Source organism: Mchenga conophoros, linkage group LG10, assembly GCF_057382185.1.
Source record: "Mchenga conophoros isolate Kocher_MC1m ecotype Shallow Benthic linkage group LG10, M_conophoros_male_GT1.1, whole genome shotgun sequence".
NCBI classification, from domain to species: domain Eukaryota; kingdom Metazoa; phylum Chordata; class Actinopteri; order Cichliformes; family Cichlidae; genus Mchenga; species Mchenga conophoros.
In genome coordinates, this window is record NC_140535.1 from 9,618,394 (window position 1) to 9,641,276 (window position 22,883).

Sequence of the window (22,883 nt, forward strand, 5' to 3'; positions counted from 1 at the left end):
GTGTCTATGGAATCAGAATAATCCACTGTAATGCAGTCCACATTTTGATTTTTTTTGTCTGGCTATTCAGGTGGAACATATGTAGCAGAGAAAAACATTTCCCACAATCAGACGAAGGCATCTCTTGGATGATTTGTCACTCAGAGATTTCCATCTGTGAGCTTATGTGAAGACTGAAGAAGTCTTTTGTGTTTGTTTATTCTCATGTAAATACTTTACTGATGTAAACATTTATACCCCGACGCTGAGATTCTTTAAGCTCGCCACTTTAAACCACATCTACAGCATACACTCACTCAGAAATCAGGCAGTTTGTGATACACTAATAAAATCAAGGCTTTAATTCCATGCAAATATAAATCCACTTTTAAAGGGTCTGATTATTCCAACAAATATCAGCCTAATAATCAGACTGTAATTAAGCCAACACAGTATCTGTGAATTGTAATTACATTGTTGGCCTTAATGAACACAGTAGCTAGAGGTGGCTGACAGAGACTAGTCCATGCCCAGGGCTTGGGCTCTCAGCACAGGAATGGCATGTCATTAGTATGGGTGATGAGATTCCTCACTCTGGGCTCAACACCTTCTATGCCTAATCAGCCTCCTAAAATTATCTCCACAGGAAATGCTTTCCTCACTAGCAAAGAAATGATCTCCAAATTCCCTCAATTGGATTTTTTCTTGATTTTTTCCCCCCCTCCTTTAGTTGATATGTGTGCATGTGTGTTTTTTGTGTGTTCTGGCTATATTCTGGAGACTGTGGTTTAGACATTACAAAATGGCACAAGATACCTCAGAGGATTATTTTTTTTGAATGCTGTAGAGGTGAGAGGAGCACCAGCGGGTGACCTATTTTCCGAGCCAGCCTTGTACTGCTATTCCACGAAGAGGGACTCACACAAAAGACTGATGAGACAGAGGGAGGGATGGGGGGGAGGTGAGAGGGCAGGGTCAGATGAGCTGCAGCCAAAGAGAAAAACACATAGCTTTTCATCAGCCGCCCGAGAAGGAGGTAATTCACAACTCTGTCGACACAATATGACCATGAATGTGCGAGTTGGGTGTGAGGTGCCATCATGCTGCGACTGGTAGGCAGGTGAAGAAGAAAAAGAAATGCCACTTTTCCCCCGAATATCTAACAGCTCAGGAGAGAATAACAGACTGAGGTAGCATGGTGAAAGGAGAAAAAGGACACACAAAAGACAACAAAAAAGGCAACTTAAATCCACCCCGCCTACGCTACTGCAGCTGCAGCACACCTGAAAACGACTCCAAGAGCTAATCTCCGCCTCTTTTCACTAAAACACAAATCGACTGAAGCTATGCTAATGACGGCCATGCACCCCTGAATTTCCACTTACAATGTCCCTCATGGTTGATGTGCACAACAGTGCACTCTCCACCTCTTTCTCTCTCGCTCCCTTTTTCCTAAGTGCTGAATCTATCTTCCCCTCACTGCCATTGTCATGACACCCCCAATAGACCCACTGGCTTGGAAGTTAGTTGCGGGCAAAGTTGTGGTGAGAGATTAACTTTGCAGGATTAGGTGGGTTAATTAATAGATGGCTGCTGCTCATTGTTTTGTGCTCACGCTGTAAGAAGCCACCCAAGAGAAGCGCTGCAGCATTAAATCAATTTCATGGCCCTTTTATTACTGAGGAGATAAAGCCAATATTTAGCTTTCTATTCTTCACAATTATTGGGCCCCTGCTTTGCCACTTGAGTGGCTGCGCTTGGCTGGGGACAAGGACACATCTGTTTATGAGCTGTGGAGGCCCGGGGGCCTTGGTTGTCCGGACTCCAGGGAACTGTCCTCAGCTTTCGCTCCTCACAGAAATTCAGCCTTCCTCGAGAATGCTTCCTCGAGAAGGAAGAAAGATTAGACCTAAAGAAAGATGAGGACTTTCAAAACTGCCAGACGCTGGCTCTTGCTAAACAAAAGGATTGCATGGTCTCAAATATTTATATGTACAACTACAGTTTGTCAAAACTCCTTAGTTATTATTCTCTGTAGTAATGCTAACTTAAAGTCTTACCTGACCATGCAAGTCTTTCCTTTAGAACTTTCACATTAACTTCTAATAATTTCTTCTGCTTGAACTGCCACCATGATATACAGCATGTAAACATATCATTCACTGCATAAAATGAACTTTTGGTTAAAGGAACTCAGTAAACAGAATACCATATCAAATACGTCACATCATTGGATCTATGCTGAAGGTGCAAAACGTGGATCCAGAGCACTATACTTTACTACTTTATGTCTATGAAGTGGCATTTTTCTTGGGTGCACGGCAGCTCCTCTTCTAGCTGCACCTGTATTTTGTGAGTCTCTGTGAAGTTGACTGTACTGAAGTAGGTGGAGAGGCGCAGTAGGGGCAGTGTCAGCGGTGATCAAACCGCACAGTGCAATTTTTCTGTCAAGGATTTCTGGGATTTTTGCTTGTTGGAGTCTGGGTCAACAGTTTTGTTTTTTCTATTACAAACTGTCAAAGCCCTTTAACAGTAATATGATATCCAGCAAAGGAGAAAAAAATTAGGAGAAGTGGTTAGTAAAATTAATTCTCGCCACTTCTAAAAACACTGATGTGCCTCTTTTTGCCTGATGTTGCCATGTTTTCAAGCTAACCCTAAGTCAGCTGATTCATGCTGACTCTTAAATATCGATCTATCCAGACAATACTCTTTTTTCGACTTGATCTCAACTTAACCAATGCGCCATTTCTGATACATCTCTGCAGATCTTTTCTGGCACACTGCCTTTCTTGCCACAGACTCACTTTCTGAACCCATTACTCAGAGAACGTCACAATGAAAAGTTGTTGCATTATGCATCAATAAGGTCCTATTTATGTCCTACTAGTCTGACAACAGCTTGACTGATGTTAATGTAATCTGCACTGTTCTTTGGCCCAAAACTGCCAGCAGCAGCTCCCCTGTCATTGACAAAGCAGCTCCATCAGTCACAGAGCACTCTCCTCATTTCTCCTATAAGAAGAGTGTCAACTGACTAATGCACAGGAGGAACCCAGGGACGGAGGATGCTTCTATGGATATGGATCAAATATGCTCAAACTTTAAAATCTTTATGAAACTGAAAACTATTAAAACCAACAACACTATAACTTAATTTTTAAGTGGAAATCTAAAATGCTGTCAATACAATATATAAACATGGTCTCTTTAGAAAGTGTTAGTATTGCTCTGCATCAGTGTTTTCAAGATTTTAACATTAAATTTGGGATTAGACAAGCAGCTAACCAGGATTAGCTCGCTGGCTAGCAGACTTTTCATGCTAAGATGCTTAACACAGTAGCTTGGTTCGACAAAAGGGGCCGGCGAACAAGGCTTTCAGCCTGCCACAGCCGATTTCGGAGGGCAGACAGAAGGAGTAAGACAGATGAACAGCGAAGAGCGCTGATGAGTGAGACAGATGAACCGAGAATACCAGCACACATCAGTAGAAGACAAAGAGAGGAAAGGACAAAGATAATGAGAAATAGAGGGAGACATAAGGCCAGGACTCTGGTGTGCCATTCATTTTCATGGAATTCTGGTTTGAAAAAACCCCCATAAATCTCCTCATTTAGGTAAATACAGAAACAGAGCAATAAAATGACACATTTGATTTTGTTAGTGTTAATAAAGTGAAGGTTTAACAAGAAAAAAAAAATCTCATGCAAATAAAAAAAAAACAATCTTCCTTTTCAAAATATTCACTTATTGATTAATTGCCACTTAAGAAGGCCAAAAATACATTACATTATATACATTAAAATACAATATATGTCTTAACAGTAGTTTTAGTAATGTATGGATTGCATCATTTTAAAATGCAGTAAATTGCCTGGTGTGAACCACCTGTATGCTTTAACTCTCCTTCCGTGCTGCACATCTCTGATAAATTGCTGCATTAATTTTAAGGCCAAAACCAACTTTTACAAACAGGTACGAGAGCGCAGACTATCATTAGCATCACAGTGGATTCCTTTTTCACACATCGGGTTTAAACAAGTAGGAAAACCTTAAATTTATGGAATTCACATAGTAGTATAGACTACCTTTTTGGTAGTGCTTCAATAACCATGAGGTTGATGAGTGATAGCTGATAAGTTACACACCCACACACATTTATCAAGTTAACGCTGGTAGAACACACTTTGTATGGTTGAAAGGTTAAAAAACAGCTTGAAAAAACATTCCCCTCTAAGGTACGAGGCCAGGACTGAAAATGATTTAAAAAGCAGCCAATATTCAAAGAACAACTTTGAAACAACTTCAAAAAGCCTGCAGAGCACTAAAAAAGGAAAAACTAGATGAAAGTATGGCCTTTCTAATCCAAAATATAAAGAAATTATGGGTCGCTTCAAAGTTCAAGGAAATCTTACAAATAAATCAAAATATTAAGTTGCATTAAGGACATGTTCATAATTCAAACAGAGGTGAAGAAGTAACAACCCAGAAAACAAGAGGCTAAATAATTATAAAACAATAATAATATATTAAATAAATAATAAGAATAAATTTAAAAAATAGCTGAAAGCAGCAATTTTCATCTGCACTTTAATCTAAAATTGATCTGCTGTAAAGTTGGGTGAAATTTAGGAGAATATTTCTACATTTGAAGCGTAAATGTAAACCGTTCAACAGATTTGGAGTAAAGAAAGTAGATAAAGAATGTGTGTCTCTGTAATTTTAGGTTGAACTTCCTTTTTGATTGATGCTGATTCTCATCAAAACTAACCTGATTTTGTAATTACCTAAGCAAACAAACAATCACATGTTATGGACACATGGAGGAGAGGTGTAACATGGCCAAAGAAAGCCTGGTGAAGCCTGATCATTTTCTTCTGTGAAACTGGGTATAAGCGTTTTGGTGGCAGATGGGCTCAGAGTGGCCTTCTGGTTATGTTTCTGAATTGCATTTGCATCATTTGAGTGTTGTTGAGTTTTTTTATTTAGTTTATTCAGAATAAATTTGGTTTAGCTGACGCTCAGCGCTGCTTTGCATAGAGGGGTCTACACTGCTCAGTAGTTTGTATGTCTTAAATCAGGGGTGTCAAACTCAAATACACAGTGGGCCAAAATTCAAAACTGGAACAAGGTCGCGGGCTAACATTAATATTTATTGGAAAAAAAAATCTTCCTCCAGATTTAAGAATGAATCTCTCCTTATGGACTCAAACTTTGCTGAAAATCTGAATATGGAACAAACAACGCTTAATACTAAACAATATATATATTAGCTGTATAATACCAGTAGGCCAGCTCTAATAATAATTTGTAATTAGGCTGCGGGCCAAATTTGGCCCGCAGGCCAGAGTTTGACACCTATGTCTTAATAATAAAAAGGATGACTCATGGAAGAGATCTTAGCAAATTCATTGTAAAATAAAGAAAAGGAAATTGTAAATGACCTATAAGAAGTTCACTGTAAGACACTAAGAAGTACAACAGAAGTTGTAGCCGGGCCAGTGAAGCACACGGCTGCCTTGTCATGGGTTGAGGGAGGCATTCTGTCAGAAATGGAAAACTGACTCCACTACACATTTTGCTTCATCAATAACATTTGATAAGATATAGAGAAACATATAGAGACAAATAAACAAAACAAAAAGAAAGAAAATATTTATCAAAGTTACCAAAGAGACAGCCACCTAGCAAGACATCTTTTCATCTCCAGACTGACAAGTGTCCTATTGTTGTCATCCGTCAGTGTGACTTTGTTGTTGTTGAAAGCATCTCTGGGTTGTTGTTATCAAAGGCATAAATCACAGAGCTGGAGAGAGCCAGGTGGCTTTCATATGAACTGCTGCACACATGCTCACGTCTCACCTCTCCTCTGATCAGAGGAGACCTACAGTACACACAGAGAGTTCCCCTCGCTTACAATGCAGAGGCTAGGGTCTGGAAATGAGCCAGAGAGACAGAGAGAAAGAGCATTTACATGCACACAAGTAATTCAATTATAACCAGACTAATGCAATACACATATTATTGCAACTCTCATGTAAACACCTTAACCAGGTTATCTTACTCACATTAAAGTCCTAATCAGAGTAAGCATAACTTGATTAACAGAGCTGGGTTGCATGTCAGTCATTCAAATTAATCTCGCCGTGTTTATGTCTGGTGTCTTTCAATGCTTGGAATCGGTGCATGCGCCACAAAGGACAAAGGAGAACACAGAGCTCCACGACGAAGGTTTCAAACAGAATCGTTACAGGATGAAAGAATTAAACGGGTAAATAATCACTTAGATGATGCTCCATCGAACCCTAAGCCAGATAAGTGGTTAGGAAACTTGATGGGATATTGGATGGATGGAGAAATGGTTACACAGACAGTGACAGAGTTTCTTGCCTTATTGTCTTATAATGCCTTATTCCTCCCATCTGTTATTTCCCTACAGCTATTTCCCTTAGGTCTACAGGCTAGTATCTTAGTATCTAGTAACATTTTCTTGGATCAGCTGATTTGTAACAGATAGTCTAGTGTGAAAGCTTAATAAAATGACATTTTTTCAAATGGCAGTCTGCAAATATTACTGGTACTTTGTTCACTCTGGCAGAGTACAGTCCCAGCATTTGTTGCCAATTGTTGTCTGTTTATATTTTTCTCTTGATAAGCGGTATATCACAAGTTATGTTGCCTTGGTTGGTTTCAGTCTACCCACCCAGAGTCATTTTGGAAAGTGAAACAGAACTGAGAGGTCCCAGAATAATTCACATTTGCTCATTTGCCTGGCAAAACTAGGCTATAAAAAGCCTACAGCATCAATAAAAGACATATTCTAAAAAAACAAGTTTTCGAAATCAAATATCTCAGCTGAATTTAACGATTCAAAATTCATGTTTACAAACTAAATGCAGGGAAGCGAATCTTGCACCGGTGCCACATAGTATAGCTGCATCCAGCTTTGTTTAGTCTAAACTATTATGGAGCCAGCTCAATAAAACAATATTAAAGTAAGAGGTGACATGTTAAAAATAGCAGTGTGCATCTATAGGCTCAAATCCTTATCGTCAAAAGCAACTGGAGTTACACTCTGGCATAGGATTGACTATAAGTGGATTTTAATCGTGTGATGCATTCATGCACTGTTTAAGTGTTTCAGTCACTATACAAATGCCAGTAATGACAGATCATCAAACAGCTGATATCATAATATAATATAAGCAGTTAGACTTTACTGTGTACTTTTCCTGATGTTCACAAAATGACACATTTTCCAAAGTAGGTGCATGCATTCACAGTGTCTAAAAGATTTAAAGGTATAAAATTGGGAGAACAGTCAGTCAGCCACATAAAAAATAAATGGTTTAAATATTTGAACACATTTTGACAATTTTGTAATTCTGCAATGTGGTGCAGAGATTAGAAATGTTGGATTTGAAGTTTCCTCAGGTCTTGGTGATTCCAAGTTGGATGCAGATCTTAAATAGATACAGCATTGCGTGGTCAGTATGACCCAGTTTTGAACCTTTTTTTTAAAGGTCAGATTTTGGAAACAGACTGCTCTCTGTAAAGTAAAAACCACAGGGTACAAAATAAGCACCGCCTGTCAAGTGGTACAATGAGGTAATTTATTTTTGAGAGTGCACAGTTATGACAATAAAAGAGAGTGATGACAGGATAGTCCGGTGCCTCCTCCAAAGGGGAAAAATGAGTTGCAACACAGCACTGAATGATATGCTTTAGAGAGGATTTAAAAATGGATATACACAATACCACAGGCATTCAGCATATACATACATATAGCCTGCACTTCTTCACTGCAGACAGCAGCAATACATAGGCTCTACAACACCAAGACTGCCCACATCTCTACAGTACAAGAACAGTCAATTGCTCTGTCATATAGTCACACCTGACTTCATTTATATATCTGCGTATGTGCAGGTCAATATATCTGCGTTTGTGTTTCCCTCTTACTTTCTTTTTTAAACCAAAGGTAATGATTTCTGTAAGTAATGAAACAATTTGGCACACTGATCCTTTGCCAATGATGGCATCTGATGGGGGAAAGAAAGAGTCAATGAGAGAAGAGGAGTGAATCCAGACCTCAGCAAAGCCTGGCTTTACGCTGGTAATTGCACACGTATCTTTTGTCTTTTGACCAAATGATGAGGCCCGAGAGGAGATGCATATGTGTTAAAATTTAATCTGGGTAATCTTTCAGAGGCAAAGCAATAAAAAAACAAAATAAATAAAAATCTCAGATTCTGTTAGTCATAACTAAATCACATCTTCTCTGCCACCTGAAACAAAAACAATCTAAAATAATTTAGAACCCAACATCTTTTAATTCATAACGCACTGAAAAGACAAATCTGCAATCTCAGGAGAGCAGTGGTAAACATATAATGTATCTTTCTGTTGGGAAATTACTGCTCTTCATGAGAAGGTCAGAGGTGAGGAACGGGTGTGCTACAGACTAGCCTACTTGTGCTAGCAGTGTCTAAGTGATTTGCTCAAGGACACTTCAGTAGGGTGGATTCCTGCTGCCAAGGGGGCTCAATCCGAAGCCTTCCAGCTGAAGAGGAGTGTCCGTACCCATGCAGCCGTCTGTCAAAACTGCCCACTATCCACATTGCACACCTACAGCTTTACATATTTAGAAATCATTCATAAATTAAAAGCAGAAGAAACCGATGCAGCTGTACAACGGTGTGTGAGTGATTGTGACATTGCAATGTGATGTTATGCCGTGAGCTCAGGAAGAGCTCAGAGTCTTCTACTTCTAGTCTTTTAGCTCTCAGTGACAAGAGTGCTGTTTCTTTGTAGCTGAAGTGCATGGCAGCATAGCATCAAAGAGGACAAACTAGGCTCTTTATTGAAGTGTAGCCGCACTTTCGACCTCTTCTTTGTACTACTTCCCGTGCTCTTCAGTATAAAGGAAACTGCTCCTATGCTGCACAACTGATATAAACACATTGGGCTTCCACACAAGCCTCAATATAACTCCCAGTCACTCACACACCTGCAGCAGTTAAAGATGAAGCACTGGAGAATGAAACAATAAGGGACAGAAACAATGCATTTCAAAAAAACAGAAGAGAAATCTGCCAGGATAGATAAGGCAGAGACATTTAAATCCATTTGGTCGAGGAAATTGTGAAACTGGTTTTCAGAATGAGACAGGGTTTTCGGTTCACAACCTTAATACCAAGGCAGTTTAGGATAGTGACTTAAATAGAGAGAGACAGACAGGAAGGACACAGATGTCTGACCTTGCAGTAGTGCTTATGTAATGGTCTGCTTCAGTGCATTTAACTGCAGTGCTCCTTTCCAACCTAGGATCAGTAAAGGCAACATGTCTCTGCAGTCCAATCTCCTCTGACATCAGTTCTGACACTTAGAGTGTATGAAAAGGTCTTGTGAGCTCCAAGTGAATCAGTTGTTATGGCCCTGCCTGTGTGGTCCCCGTGGAGCCAATCATACTAATTAAACTAGACTACTTAAGCCTCCTCTCATTAGTGTCCAAGTAAACAGCCTTAATTTTTTATGCATTTTAATGCCCATCTCCCAGTTCTGGGGGTGGTACTGAACCGGACAGATGAATGATGAAGGGGGGTAATTTCAGGTTTTCTCAAATGAAAGAGAGTGCACTGCGTGTCATTTTATCATTCAAGTTAAATATGTGTTGGTGGATTTGAACTATGCTTCACCATATCTCGTACAGTCAAACTCGCCTTCTCAGTGATAATTCATTTAAAGGATAAAAGGATAATATGTGATATAATATGTAAACATGATCTTAAACCCGAGCTTTTGCAGACTTATTATATTTTTGGCCAGCTCCATGGTTACACAATCTAGCACTGCTCCAGATACCAGGGGCAAGTAGGGTAAAATGTGGCATGACCCAAAAATAGGGCTGCAACACTTGACTTCACTTGATCACTGCAGAAGCAAACAATGTTTGCAGGGCTGTATGCACTGTTATAAGCATACTATACTTCATGTATACTGCATAAAGTATAGCCATCCATTAGGAAACGAGCAGTACTGAGCCACTGGAGAGCTATTAGCCCAGTCAGCAAGAGGGAACGATGGAAAGATGGAGAAAAAGGTGGAGACAGCTGGGTAGAGTCCTAGCAAGTACCAATGCGCTGGAGCTCTCAAACAGTGGGTGGCATCAAAACAACAGGAAGTAGAAAGAGAGCATGGTCTCAGAGACACACATATTGTACTCCTCAGTTTGCATCCAGGTCTGTGGTCTTTTTCTGTTCTGTTGCTGGTCTCCAGCAGCGTCCGAAGGTGGCATCCATGTACGAGGCAGGACAGCTCGAGTTTCATTTCAAGACCAGCAGCATAACAGCCGAGACATAATGAGCTTTAGCGTTGCCATTCTGCCTGTTACAGCACCTCATCTTCCCCACCGCAGGAACCTAGTCTATGGGTCTCTGTGGCAGACTGTTTGCCTCCTTCAGTGTGTGAGGATGCGTCTGCTATCCTAGGGTGAGTTAAGGCCTGGGCAAATGAGGTGAGGCTTCTTTTCCACTTTCAGGAAATAGCTAGCCTTTCAGCTTTGCCTCTGTGAGAGTGCGGTTGCTGGTTCCGCAGAGACAGATGCCCACATACTCATGGAAACACATGTGTGTGCATGTGACCTATGATCTGTCTGCATGTGAGCATCTGATGTAATCTGTCAGCATCCCTTTATCTACACAGGAAAGTAAAATCACACTGCAAAACAACAATAAACCAAAAAAACAAACCAAAAAACCCCACTGGTCCTCCTCTGTGCTCAGGGCATGCAGGAGGACCACTTGGTAATGTGCTGCTACACCTGATGGATGCATTCGATGGTGTCTACCTCTGACAGCAAAGCACATGTACATGAAACAGAAAGTGGGTAATGGAAAACAAAGCTGATGTGGGAGCAGTCCAGCTTTATGACTCCACACATAGAAGTAGGCAGGGCGTGACATACAGTGCTGTTCACTGACGTCACAGCAGCGCACTAACTGCTGTCATTGGGAATGGAGTCGTGGCCTGTGGAGCTCAGAGAGCCTGTATGTGTGATGGTGTGTGTGTGTGTACGTGTGTGTGAATGTGCAGTCAGCACTGTTGTGGAGACAGTGAGTCAGAGAAGCAGACAGAAAACCAGAGAGAGGCCCCTGGTTGTCCCTCCACCTCCCTTGCCCCGATATGCAGCTTCGAAGAGCTTTCAATTGTGTCTGTTGTATGCTTCTGTGTGTGCGTCTGAGAGTTTGAGTGCACAGGAGCAGAATATGTCGTGCATGATCGTTCAAGTGTATGAGATCACAACACTCGTCGCCGGGCCCTATTTTAAGTCCTGCGACTCATGGAGTGCCCCGGCTTACGCAGACCTATTGGGCTAATGATCAACCTTGGCAATTAAAGCCAATCTGTGAGTCAGTGTGGCATCAGGAGGGCCATCTGCTTCCAGCCCTGTAGCACTCACTCTGGCCTGTGGGACCACTTGCTGGGGTCACAGCTCACCCGGCTTGTAGAGAAATGGTCACAAGATCTGAGGAGCAATCTGCTGTGCAATTCTAGTTCAATAGAATCCTGGTCTACTGATACACTGCTGTGTGTACCGCTGTCTCACGAGTGCAGTAAAAACACAAGCAGTGGGGATCGATCTTGTGGAGGACAATGTTGCATGTACCCATGACACATGTAAGCTCCACATCAGCCTCAGGCTAGTGATTCCTCCCACCTGCTTCAGTATCGTAGCCAAGATGTGTGCAAAAATGGGAATTTAAGATGTATGAAAACTTAAGAGGGCTCTCTGTTCATAATGAGTCTGCAATGTATCCAAATCTTTATTAGCATTCACACACATACGCAAACATTAGCTGCAGCCAGAAAAACAAGAGTTTAACGGCAAAGAAAGTTTGAAAGAAAAAAGTTGTCAATATTGTAAATGGTTGGGATACAAGACAAGGCAATGGTGTCTTCGCTTTACCCACATTGGGCTATTAAACCTTTTGTGTGTTTAGTCTTGGGTGCATTAGTCTGAGATTGTCGTATTCTTTACATTAACAGCTTGTCTTTCACATATAATACACTCTGAATATCACTTACCTGCATGAAAAACGCTGCAGGAAAAAAAAAGGTTTGACTGATCAATCACACCACAGACCTGACCTTCTCTTATCAGACATCGTCTTGCGTAGCATTTCAAAATATATTCTATATTACTTAAAATTTAGATTTAGAGATGAAACCACAGATACAAGGGGCAAGCACATCTTCCCATTTCTCTCTAAGACCTCATTGATCTGAAGTATACAAAGGATGCAACTACATCACCAAATAGCCCCTTACCTCTTCTGTGCCAGCATATCAGGTGTGCTTCAAAGGTTCACAGCTCTATATATCTTTTCTATCACCCTGCAGCAGACAGTTGCTAAACCCGGGGAAGCTAGCTGGTGATTCAGGCCAATGGCCTGGTGTGCATTTTTTTTTCATAAGCTTGCTTGGCCCTGCTCTAGATTATGGGAGCATTCATCCTTCAGAAGCACCCACTATCATACCAGTTGCAAAGGTCAGCAGTTCTCTTTCCCTATGTGCCACCTGCTGCAGCTGCTGTACCTTTGTATTGTTTTCCTACAGGAAAAGGAAGGTCATAAGTGCAACCCCGTTTACGGTTGTATAGAAACACACTAATGTCTCTTTGGGTCCATGAGTTCCTAAAAAATCCGTATCCGATTAAATTGGTTTTGTTTGTCCAATCTATTTCACTACATATGTAGTACAATCCAAGATGAATATATATCTATATATTATATATATATGAGGCCATCTTGAAAGATTTACATATTCAACGTAACAAGAGAAGCTGTGGAACCCAGAAGCACCTGCTGGGCCAAGTACTGTTTCCTTCCGCACAGAAAGAGAAATTTGCTCCATGCTGTTCTACGGCGTTTGAAATGACATTTTCTGTCAGGTATACGATGGAGTTTGCTGTTCTGTCTCAGGCATGGCTGGTTGGTGGAGATGGAGAGGGATGGAGGCTACCGCAGTGCTATCACACATCAGGGATGAGGTCTGACAAAGATGAAGCGTGTGACAATGAAGGGATATGGAAACAAGACATTGTGAAACAGATGGAAAACCGATCCACCAACTGCAGCAAACCAATACCAAAAGCCCACGCAAACCCCAGAGTTGTGAAAAATAGACACAAAATGCAGTACCTTCTTAGAAACAGCCTTTTACGTGTATGAAATACAAACAGATGGCCCTTTAATAGGCTGATTAAAACCACAGTCCCAGAGAACTATTGACAGTGACTGATATCCCAGAGCTAAAGACAATAACCACTGTAGCAATGAAGTGAAGTGGGCAACAGTGATTAAGAGTATGGTGGAGCTTGAGGTTGAAAAGAGCTCAAGATATGTTTCTGATGTTCCTGACAAAAAGAAAAGGCTTGTTAAAAATACATAAATAAACAAATCGATAGCAAGGCCAAACACAGATTCCCACTGGTGTGGCTTCTCATCGCTTCAATCCTATGCCATAAGTATACGGCAATAAAGTTTGCATAATCACTCTCACTGCCAGAAGGGGGAGACAAAAGTTCACTACAGTAGGTTTAAGGTAACTGGTAAATAACCCCAAATTACCCACCCCTCTGTCCTCAGTGTACCCTTGCCGCACTTACCCCTGCCCTCTCCCCTCCTTAATTATCCCTTTCCTCTGTTCTTTTAGTACTTAAGAGGCTGACTCACTGGACCTGAATTGCTGTTTGTCTGTCATGACATCTGAAATAGTTGGATGACTGAGTGTTATGCCTTTCACTCACTCAGTCTGATGGGACCCCACTAACATCTTCATCCCTGGTTTTTCGGTGTAGCATAATGACCTCCTAGTAGCGGCCCTAATGGAGCCATAATGGTCATTTATGCCATGGGAGTCTCTGAGGGCACGGCTGTGGAGGCAGCGAGTCGCACAGGAAGATGGTAGAGTGAAGAGAAGCTCCGGGTTAAGTCTCTCCACCTCCGCCTTTTCCCGTCATACACAGCTCCCAAATCTCCGTCTTTGTATGAATACCACATATCTGTGTGTCTGTGTGTGCGTTCAACTCCGCATTCACGTCCATGTAATAAAAGGAACCGATACAAGACTGGTTAACAATAGAAAGTACAATATGAATGTATGAGGGGTGTATCCCTGCTTTTGATGCTCGCTTCTACGGCTTATTCACACGCATAATACACACACACACAATACATTCTCCTTTTTAATTACATTTTTCCTCATGAATGCAGTGTACTACATTCTTAAAACTCTTTATAATTTCTTTTCTATATATGCTTGCACTGCTGGCAGAAACTGTCCTGTACATAAATTACAGAGCATAAGCTTGTGCTTATTGCTAAAAAACATTCTCTTTCTGGCATTTGCATTTTTATTATCCACAGTAAACACAAGGGTCTTTCATCGTTACATCCCGTGTTAGTCTAGAACAATCGACAAGTAAAGAACAGTTCGATGTACTGTAAGGCTGTGATCAAACTGGATAGTCCTTTCAAATTTCTCAATCACGTGAGCTCATCCGAACTAGACACCTGGTTAAAATGCGGCACATCTTGGGATCGTTCCCCAGGGCGCTGCAGGCTGAATAATACAATAGCACATTTATCAGCGAGCTAATGCTAATTAGACTGTTGCATAAAAAGGAGAATAATGTACAGTAGCGTCCCTCATGCCTTGTCAGCTCCCGCTTTGTCTGTTTAGCCATACGGCTGCATTTTGGCTCTTAAATAGAAGAAAATGGCAGTCTATTTTAGAAAACATGAAATATAAACTATCCTACTGCAGGGCCGATTTCCCCAAGTAATCACAATGTGGTTTGTATCATCTAATCAGATAAATTAAAAAAAAAAAAACAACCAAAAAAAAAACCCCAATGGCACAGACACTTGGAGATATCTGAAGAAAGACAAAAACAGCTTCTTTATTTCTCTCCTCGCTCTCAAAACAAGACATACACATTACTTATTTCTATCACAAAACATGATCTCAATATCAACCAAAGCTTAGTTTGTTTAATCTTTTAAAGCTTTCTGGGGAAAAAATCAGTGCTGTCCAATTGCACAATCTAGGGAACTGTGCACTCTTTAATATCTTTTGTAGCCCATTTTAAACTCAAAGATCCTTTCCATTTGAGTTTTTTTTGCAGTCTGATGAATGTTAGGTCTGAAGTCTGAACATTTCTGTCCAGCTCAGTGTTTGATTTTCTTCTGCTTTGATTCCTACCCCGGCTGCAGTCCAGGGCGAGCAGAGTAATACTGTACAAGAGTGTTTACAGTGAATGTCACTTTCAAGTTTTCTGTGGTAATGAAAACAGCTGGACTTCTGAGTAATTCACTCACAGTGCAGAGTGAATTACCTTTAACAGGAATATAACATATAAAGAAAAACATGACATTGAGGCGGTGTGTGGTGAGACTGAATAATACTATTCCGCTGTTCAAACTGGTTTAATGTCAAATTGTAGTAACAATCAGGCATATGCACAATACTCCTACAGCTGCGGCTTCACATGATGCTATGTGTGGGTTCTAAAGCTGAAAATGAACTGAAGCTGCATGACTGACATGTTGACTACTTTGAATCATGCTCATATTGATACCTGCATTCATAGATGCTTACCACCCTGACAGTGAGCTAAAGCTTTCTGAAAGTGTTACCGAAAAAGCTGCCAATGCTGTAACATCCGTATAACAGTGTATTTATTATTGAGTCCATATGATTAGTAACAGTGCAGCAGCTGCTAAAGAGACGGTTCATCTAAAATGCAAATAAACACACTGGTTGTATCTAGTTTCTGAGATCCAGTAAGCTGGAGGGGGATGAGACCAAGTATAATTTCCTAATTACAGCACACACAGTGGATGTGAGGGTAATCCAGTGATTTTGTGTTTATTTACTAGTGGAGTTTAGTATGCTATTAAATTTTCCTTAGGAAGTTACCTTTAGTTCTGCAAATATTAGAACAGGATTGATTAAAGCTTCAGCTAGAAGTAAGGGTGCAATTTTCCATTTCTGGTGACGTGTCCTGAGTATTTGTGGAGGATTCAAAGCAAAGCGAAAAATAAATTTTTTTTGTGTTGTTGTTTTAAAATGTACGCGTTCGCTTCGCTTGAGTTCAATACGGTATTTTCATCAAATGGCCATGTGTGTGAGATGAAAATACCGCAAAGTTTCCCAGTAGGAGCAAGTTGGCCCTTAAAATGGCAGGGAAAAAAATGCACAGCAAAAAGAAAATATGAAGATGTACACAGGACGTTTTTAACAGAGTGGGATAGTTTATATTTTTTTGTTGAACGCAATGGCAAGCCATTCTGCCTTATATGTCAGACGTCATTAGCGCATTTCAAAGCTTCAAATCTTCAGGGCCACTTTCAGCTCACTCCATGCTAACATCGACCAGGAATTTCCAAAAGGGACTGAACTTCGCAAGCACGAGTTGGCCACTTTGAAAAGTCAGGCAGAAAAGCAGATACAGTTTTTCCAAAAATTTACGAAGTGGTCAGAGACCATAACGCTCGCATCCTATCAGCTGGATGAAGCGGGGAGCATGAAGGGGAGTTCGTTAAAAAATGTCTCAGTGACGTTGTTGAAATTTTGTCTCCTGAAAACGACAAATTAAAACACATGGTATCAGACGTCCAACTGTCCCGCCACACTGCTGAACACAGAATATCGGACATTAACACAGCTATTGAATCACAGTTGCACTCTGACCTTCAAGCATGTGAGTATTTTAGTGTCGCATTGGATGAGAGTTGTGATATACAAGACAAGCCTCAAATGGCAATATTTGCACAGTCTGTGTCAAACGATTGTGTGATCAAAGAACTCCTGGATATTGTGCCATTAAAAGACAGAACCCGTGGCATAGATGTGAAAGAAACCATGATGGCTGCATTAGAAAAAGCAAATCTGCCCATAACGAAGTTAACTGCAATAGCCACGGATGGAGCACCAGCCATGATGGGATCTGTGAACGGGCTTGTGGGGCTGTGCAAAGCTGACCGAACTATTCCTGACTTTTGGAATTTCCACTGCATCATCCACATGGAGCAACTCGTGTCTAAACCATTGAATTTAGATAACGTCATGAAGCCTGTGATGGAAATCGTCAGCTATATCCGCACACATGCGCTTAACCACAATCAATTCAAGAATCTCATCGCTGAGCTGGACCAAGGGCTTCCAGGTGACCTGCCGCTGCACTGCACTGTGAGGTGGCTGTCAAAAGGCCAGGTACTCTCTCGCTTCTTTGAGCTTTTGGATGCCGTAAAACTGTTTATGGAAGAGAAGGACAAGGACTATCCCGAGCTCTCGGACCTCAAGTGGATTATGGATCTGGCCTTTTTGGTCGACATGCTGTGTCACTTGGACAGACTGAACCTGACCCTGCAGGGTAAGTTAAAAATGCTGCCTGACCTGGTGCAAAGTGTGTTTGCGTTTGTCAACAAACTGAAGCTGTTCAAGACACATATTCAAAAGGGAGATTTAATGCATTTTCCCACTCTGCTAAAAGCCAGCGGGCAAGTCGCCAGCGCTGCCCTGAGTAAGCAAAGAGCCAGATATGCAACGCTGATTGAAAACTTGCACGAAAGCTTTGTGACCTGGTTCCATGATCTACAATTGAAAAGGCCACAGATTATGTTCCTCGTTGACCCATTTAATGCAGAGACCGGCTGTTTGAAAGTCCCGCTAGTCACAGATGAAGCTGCGGCTGAGTTGGAGATGATCGATCTTTGTGAGGAGGACCAATTGAAACCTGCTTTAAGGGAAGGGACCATTGAGTTCTGGAAAAGTGTGCCAATGGAAAAATACCCCAATGTCAATGGGCTGTGCTTAAGATACTGTCAATTGTTCAAGGCGAGGAATGCCAGAAGTCCCACTAAACAACATGCATTGTAAAAGTAAATGCTATTGTAGATTATTATATTTTTGTTTGTGGACTTGGTTGAACTGAAAGTTTGTGTGTGTGAGACAGTGCACGCAATTGTTGAAAATGACTGGCCTGTGGTTTTAGTACTGTAGGAGTACATTTCTTTCATTATCATGTTGGTGTGTGACATTTACAATAAATCTGGCTGAGCAGAATGTGTGTATTTTGTGTGTGTGTGTGAGTGAGTGAGTGAGTGAGTGAGTGAGTGAGAGAGAGAGAGAGAGAGAGAGGGGAAAGGATGGGTGATGTTCATGTGTGCCCATGCGTATGAGCACCACCCCTGTCCTAGTGCTTTGGACATCTGGTAGTAACCTAGTGCTGGTTACTACCAGATGTCCATGGCAATCTGTAATTTTTCATGTTTGCCTGCAAACATTCACTAACCACTAGCCGAGGTGTAGCCAAACTAGAGAAAATGCAATACAAACTGAAATGTATTAAGCCTGCTTTAATACATTTAAAGTAGGCTTATTAATACAAGTTGTGTCTCAAAGTTGCAGCCAACATGTTTTAAGAGGTTCAAGTTTTACTGTGAAAGCAAACAGTCTGCATTTCTGATATCTGTCGCACTTTCTGCAGTTTCACTACAGCTCAACAGTGGTTCATTTAAATCTACGACCGTTTTCTCTGGTTGAAGGACAGACAGAAGAATCGGAGTAATCTAGGACTCCTGTGGCTTTAGCCATTACTTTCCCAGTGAGCTCCAGTAACCACTTGTAACCAGTCATTTTTTCCCATTGACCGGAGCTTGACAGGTGGTCACATGTCTGCTAATTGTGATGTAGTTATCAGCTTTTTTCAGTAACCCTTGTTTTCTGCTCTAATTTCTTAGTTTCTGTGTGTAGTCACCTACAACTGCACAAAATTGTGGCGCCTTTGCCTTACAATATAGAGTGCCTTGAGGCGACTGTTGTTGTGATCTGGTGCTATATAAATAAAACTGAATTGAACTGAAAATAGCTCAGCTGACCATCGCCTACCATAATCAGAGATATTATCAGAGATTGCAAAATTCCACACTACACTACAAGACAAGAGAGTAATACTGCAGAAAATTGTTAATGTTATTATCTGATCCTTTATTAACTTGAGTCAATATATTACTACTATAATTCCAGCAATGTAAAAAATGGATTGGCAGAAAAATTAAAAACATTTATGAATTTTTTAAAATCAAACTGCAAGCGTGTAAATTCGAGAGAAAATTCAATGCACACTTTGCACTGCTGTAACTTGCACAGCGTGGACCCAGTCAGGTAAAAAGGCAGCCACCTTTGTGAAGCTGAAAACAGACCTTAAACTCAGGATAAATATCTAACACAGCCATCTCACTCAGACTCGTCATCTTAAAGTAGGCAAGTTTACATCCAAACAGGAAGTGGTAACATCATATTCTTATGCTGATATGACAGTCTGACATCAATTTGACATAATAAAAGCCCACAATATGAAAGTTAAAAAAAATTTTTCACAGTGGAATCAGACAATGATCAATATCCCAAGTCTTCATTGTCATCATCAGACTGACCCATCCAACAGACAAGCTGGAGAATATAATGCTTCAACATAATAAGCAATTGAGTAGTTGCATTCACTACCATACAGAAATTCTTTTATAAACTGAAAAACCACAACACAGTTTTTTTTTTAGTTGGAATGTGGCCACTTTGTTGCTCCTTACCCTTTTTAATTCTGAGGCAAACATCGCTATCTTCTTGATTGTCACTATGCTCCCCGTATACAGCATTGTCTCCAAAATTAAGTTCATTGTGAAGTTCAATCATAATGTTGAAATTATGCTGCCGCAAGGTAAACAGTGTGTGATTACAGGATTGCAGCAAAAAAAAAAAAAAGGTTATAGTTGTAAAACCAACAAAAAAACATCAGAGAAAGCATATTTACCAAACGCTGCTCACTTTTTTTTATTGGTATAAATGTTTTTGTAAAAGCTAAAAAAAAAAAAGGGGACAAACATGCTTAGAACAAAGATTTATTTTTGGGGACTTCCACAGAGCTGAATGTGTATCTGACACGTGTGACAGAATTTGTGATTTCACACTATAAAAGGAATGTAAATCAGTTTAACAGCATTATGACACTTGGAGCTAATTTTTTTAACCCTCAGATGTTTGATGAACCATAGGTACCCTTTAGCTCTTTTTTATAACCGAAAAATTTTCTGTTTCCATTTGATGTTTCTCATCAAGCTGAATTGTTTGCAGGCTAAATGTATTTTATGCCTCATAAAACATTTGCAAATGCCTTTTTGCATTTTTGATGCTGCAAGATCTGCAATTTTTTCCCTTTTTGCCCTTTTTACAGTCACATTAGTCTGTCAGGAACTCTATTAATCCATCTTGTAGTCTGCAGATGTTCCATGAATTTATCACGCCACTCTCTGTAGTTGTGGCATACATGAGAGCTTTCCTGGGATACACATTCATTATCATATTAAATATAACATTCCAAAAAGTTGATTCTGTTCATCTGGACGTAGCATTTTGAGTTTTGTCACTCATCGAAGGGATTTCTTCAGTCAATTGTCCAACCTTTGGAGTTGAAAACACTACGTCCAGACGAACAGAATCAACTTTTTGGGATTTCCCTACCTGGATGGTTGACATTAAATATAACAATTTATCTCAACTAGACATCATTACTTTTTTCTGTGCCAGAGAAGCATCTGTAGCTCAGCAACTTAATGGGACTTAGAAACAATAAATACCACAGTTTGAGGTTGGAATTTGCCCTTTTGGGGCAGTGCTCTGATACATGCTCATGTTTGACATATACAGTACAATTTGATTTATATCAGCAATCTGTAACAGTAATATGCATATCCTTGTAAGTGCATTAAAGAGTAATGATGCCCATGCTAGGATGGAACTATTCTGTAAGCACGTCACGGCTGACAAATATAGACACAGGCATAGTGCATGTGATCAATATCGAATGCACTTTGTGATCAATGTTGGAATTAATTGGGAGTGTCAGTTACTGTTTAACAGCCACGGTGCAGGTGTCTGCTTTGAGTTGAACAGACTGCACTGAGTGCTGTCTGTTCCCCATCTGAGGCTGTGTATATTTCAGCTCTATTTTAGGTTATGTTTTGTACACTTGAACCTTGTTTCAGCTGCAGACTTGTCAGCTTTGATTTGTCTTTTTTTTCCGTTTCAGTCTTATTGAGTTGTTGTACTTAATTCAGTGCTTCTTCACTAATCAATGTTTCATCACTGTTTTTTCTTGACAATTGAACAATTTCCTTACTGCTTCTCTTAACTCTTAACAGTGGACCCCTGAGGTTTACTGAGGGTAAAAAAAAGAAAAAAAGCCTTGAAATGCTGCTCACAATTTATGCCTCTTGGATCTAGACTGCGAGGCCCCAGCACCATTTATTTATAGGAGTGTTTCAGCAAGGCAGTGTACAGTGAGAAAAAAAGCCTTTGATCTTAAATTGAGGATGCTTTCCACATCTTAGTAAGGAAGGACACTAGTCAATATTTGGCCTGAGGTTATTTAATTTGGATAAGACGCTTGATTCATACATTAAAATTTCCAATTACCTGTCAAGAGTTGAACGAGCCCAGAGGAGGTTGTTTTAATCATACAGCTTTATCAAACTCTTTAAATTGAGTTTAACATGGACAGGATCTTACATTCTGCCTCGGGGAAGGTGATATTCCCTAATTTGTTGTAAATAGTAAACATTTTAAAAATCTATGTTTAACTAGAGTTATTTACAAGGAAAAAATAGTCATCATTCCTTTACCGTTCAGTCCCATTTCTCTCATTTTGTTGACCTAGCACACACACGCTAGGATGGTTTTAAGGGTAGTATTTAAGATTCATGTAAGATACACAAAAGCAATTGTTTTAAATGTTGGAGTCATTCAGTTATATGAATTAAATAATATTTTTTGTCTAATCAGTCACTCTTAACGAAGACCTCATTTGTATACTTTTTATATTCACTCACACTAATAAGTAGGTGCTATTCCTTTTTCTTCTGTGGAACAGTGTTGTGGTCAAGTATAAAACTAGCATATATCTGATCTGCAGGTGGTCACAGCTGGACCTCCTGTCTAACCATTTCTGAATCTATTTCACAAAGATATTACAGAGATCTGAGCCGCTGTCAGATATTTCTCATTCCGTCTTATCAGTGGAAGGAATGATGTCTGGCATGGCAAACAAAGTATGTGTAAAGTCCCTAAATAAAGCATGAAATTGACAGGATGCCTGTCTAAGTGAAGCACCACAGAGCCACTGGCCCTTCTTGCAGCAGTCAGGTATAGCTGCTCACCTCCAAACTGCACGCCTGCCATTTGGAGTCCCATTAAAGTGCCCGGCACTCTGAGTCAACACTTTTAATGCAGAAAATGACTTCATTCATTTTCCATTATAAGGACCACATTTTAAAAATCTGCCAACAAAAAGAGATGCTTATTTTTCCGCTTCTCCACAGACGAATTTGCATACATTGGGCCACTGAAGACGAAGAACTTCTCCCATTTTAGACATTTGGTCATGGTGGTGTTCAAGTATGGGATAAAAAGGAGTAAGCAATTTACTTCACTATATGTCAGCTTTCAAAACTTCGTTGAGGAATCCAGACACGAAGCACACTTATAACCCTGGAGATTATTTGGTGACTGACGTGTACACTGACCATCTTTTGTGTATGCGTGTGCAAGTGTGTCTGATTGTGCTGCTTGAGAGAGCAAAACAGAAATCGGCTGCAACGCCAATATTTTACGAAAGCATTAACTTACCAGGGAACTGGTAGCTGTAGCTGGGCGCGAATCCAGTGTATCCGCGACCATACGTTGCCACAATATTAGGGTAACCTTTGAGAGACAGAAAACAGATTAACAAGGGATGATAAATATAAATATTGTATCAATTACATACCATGTGACACCAATAG

The 22,883-nt window shown here is 40.4% G+C and overlaps 1 protein-coding gene across 10 annotated transcripts in view; it reads right to left on the bottom strand.

Annotated features, from left to right (window-relative positions):
* The window catches only part of msi2b (musashi RNA-binding protein 2b), a 283,431-nt gene that overhangs the window by 24,984 nt on the left and 235,564 nt on the right, over positions 1 to 22,883 (bottom strand). For all 10 annotated transcript variants that reach the window (XM_085288479.1, XM_085288477.1, XM_085288473.1 and 7 more), the window contains exon 10: positions 22,729 to 22,803. In XM_085288479.1, coding sequence (XP_085144605.1) covers positions 22,729 to 22,803 — 75 coding nt within the window. The remainder of the gene's footprint in view (positions 1 to 22,728; positions 22,804 to 22,883) is intronic.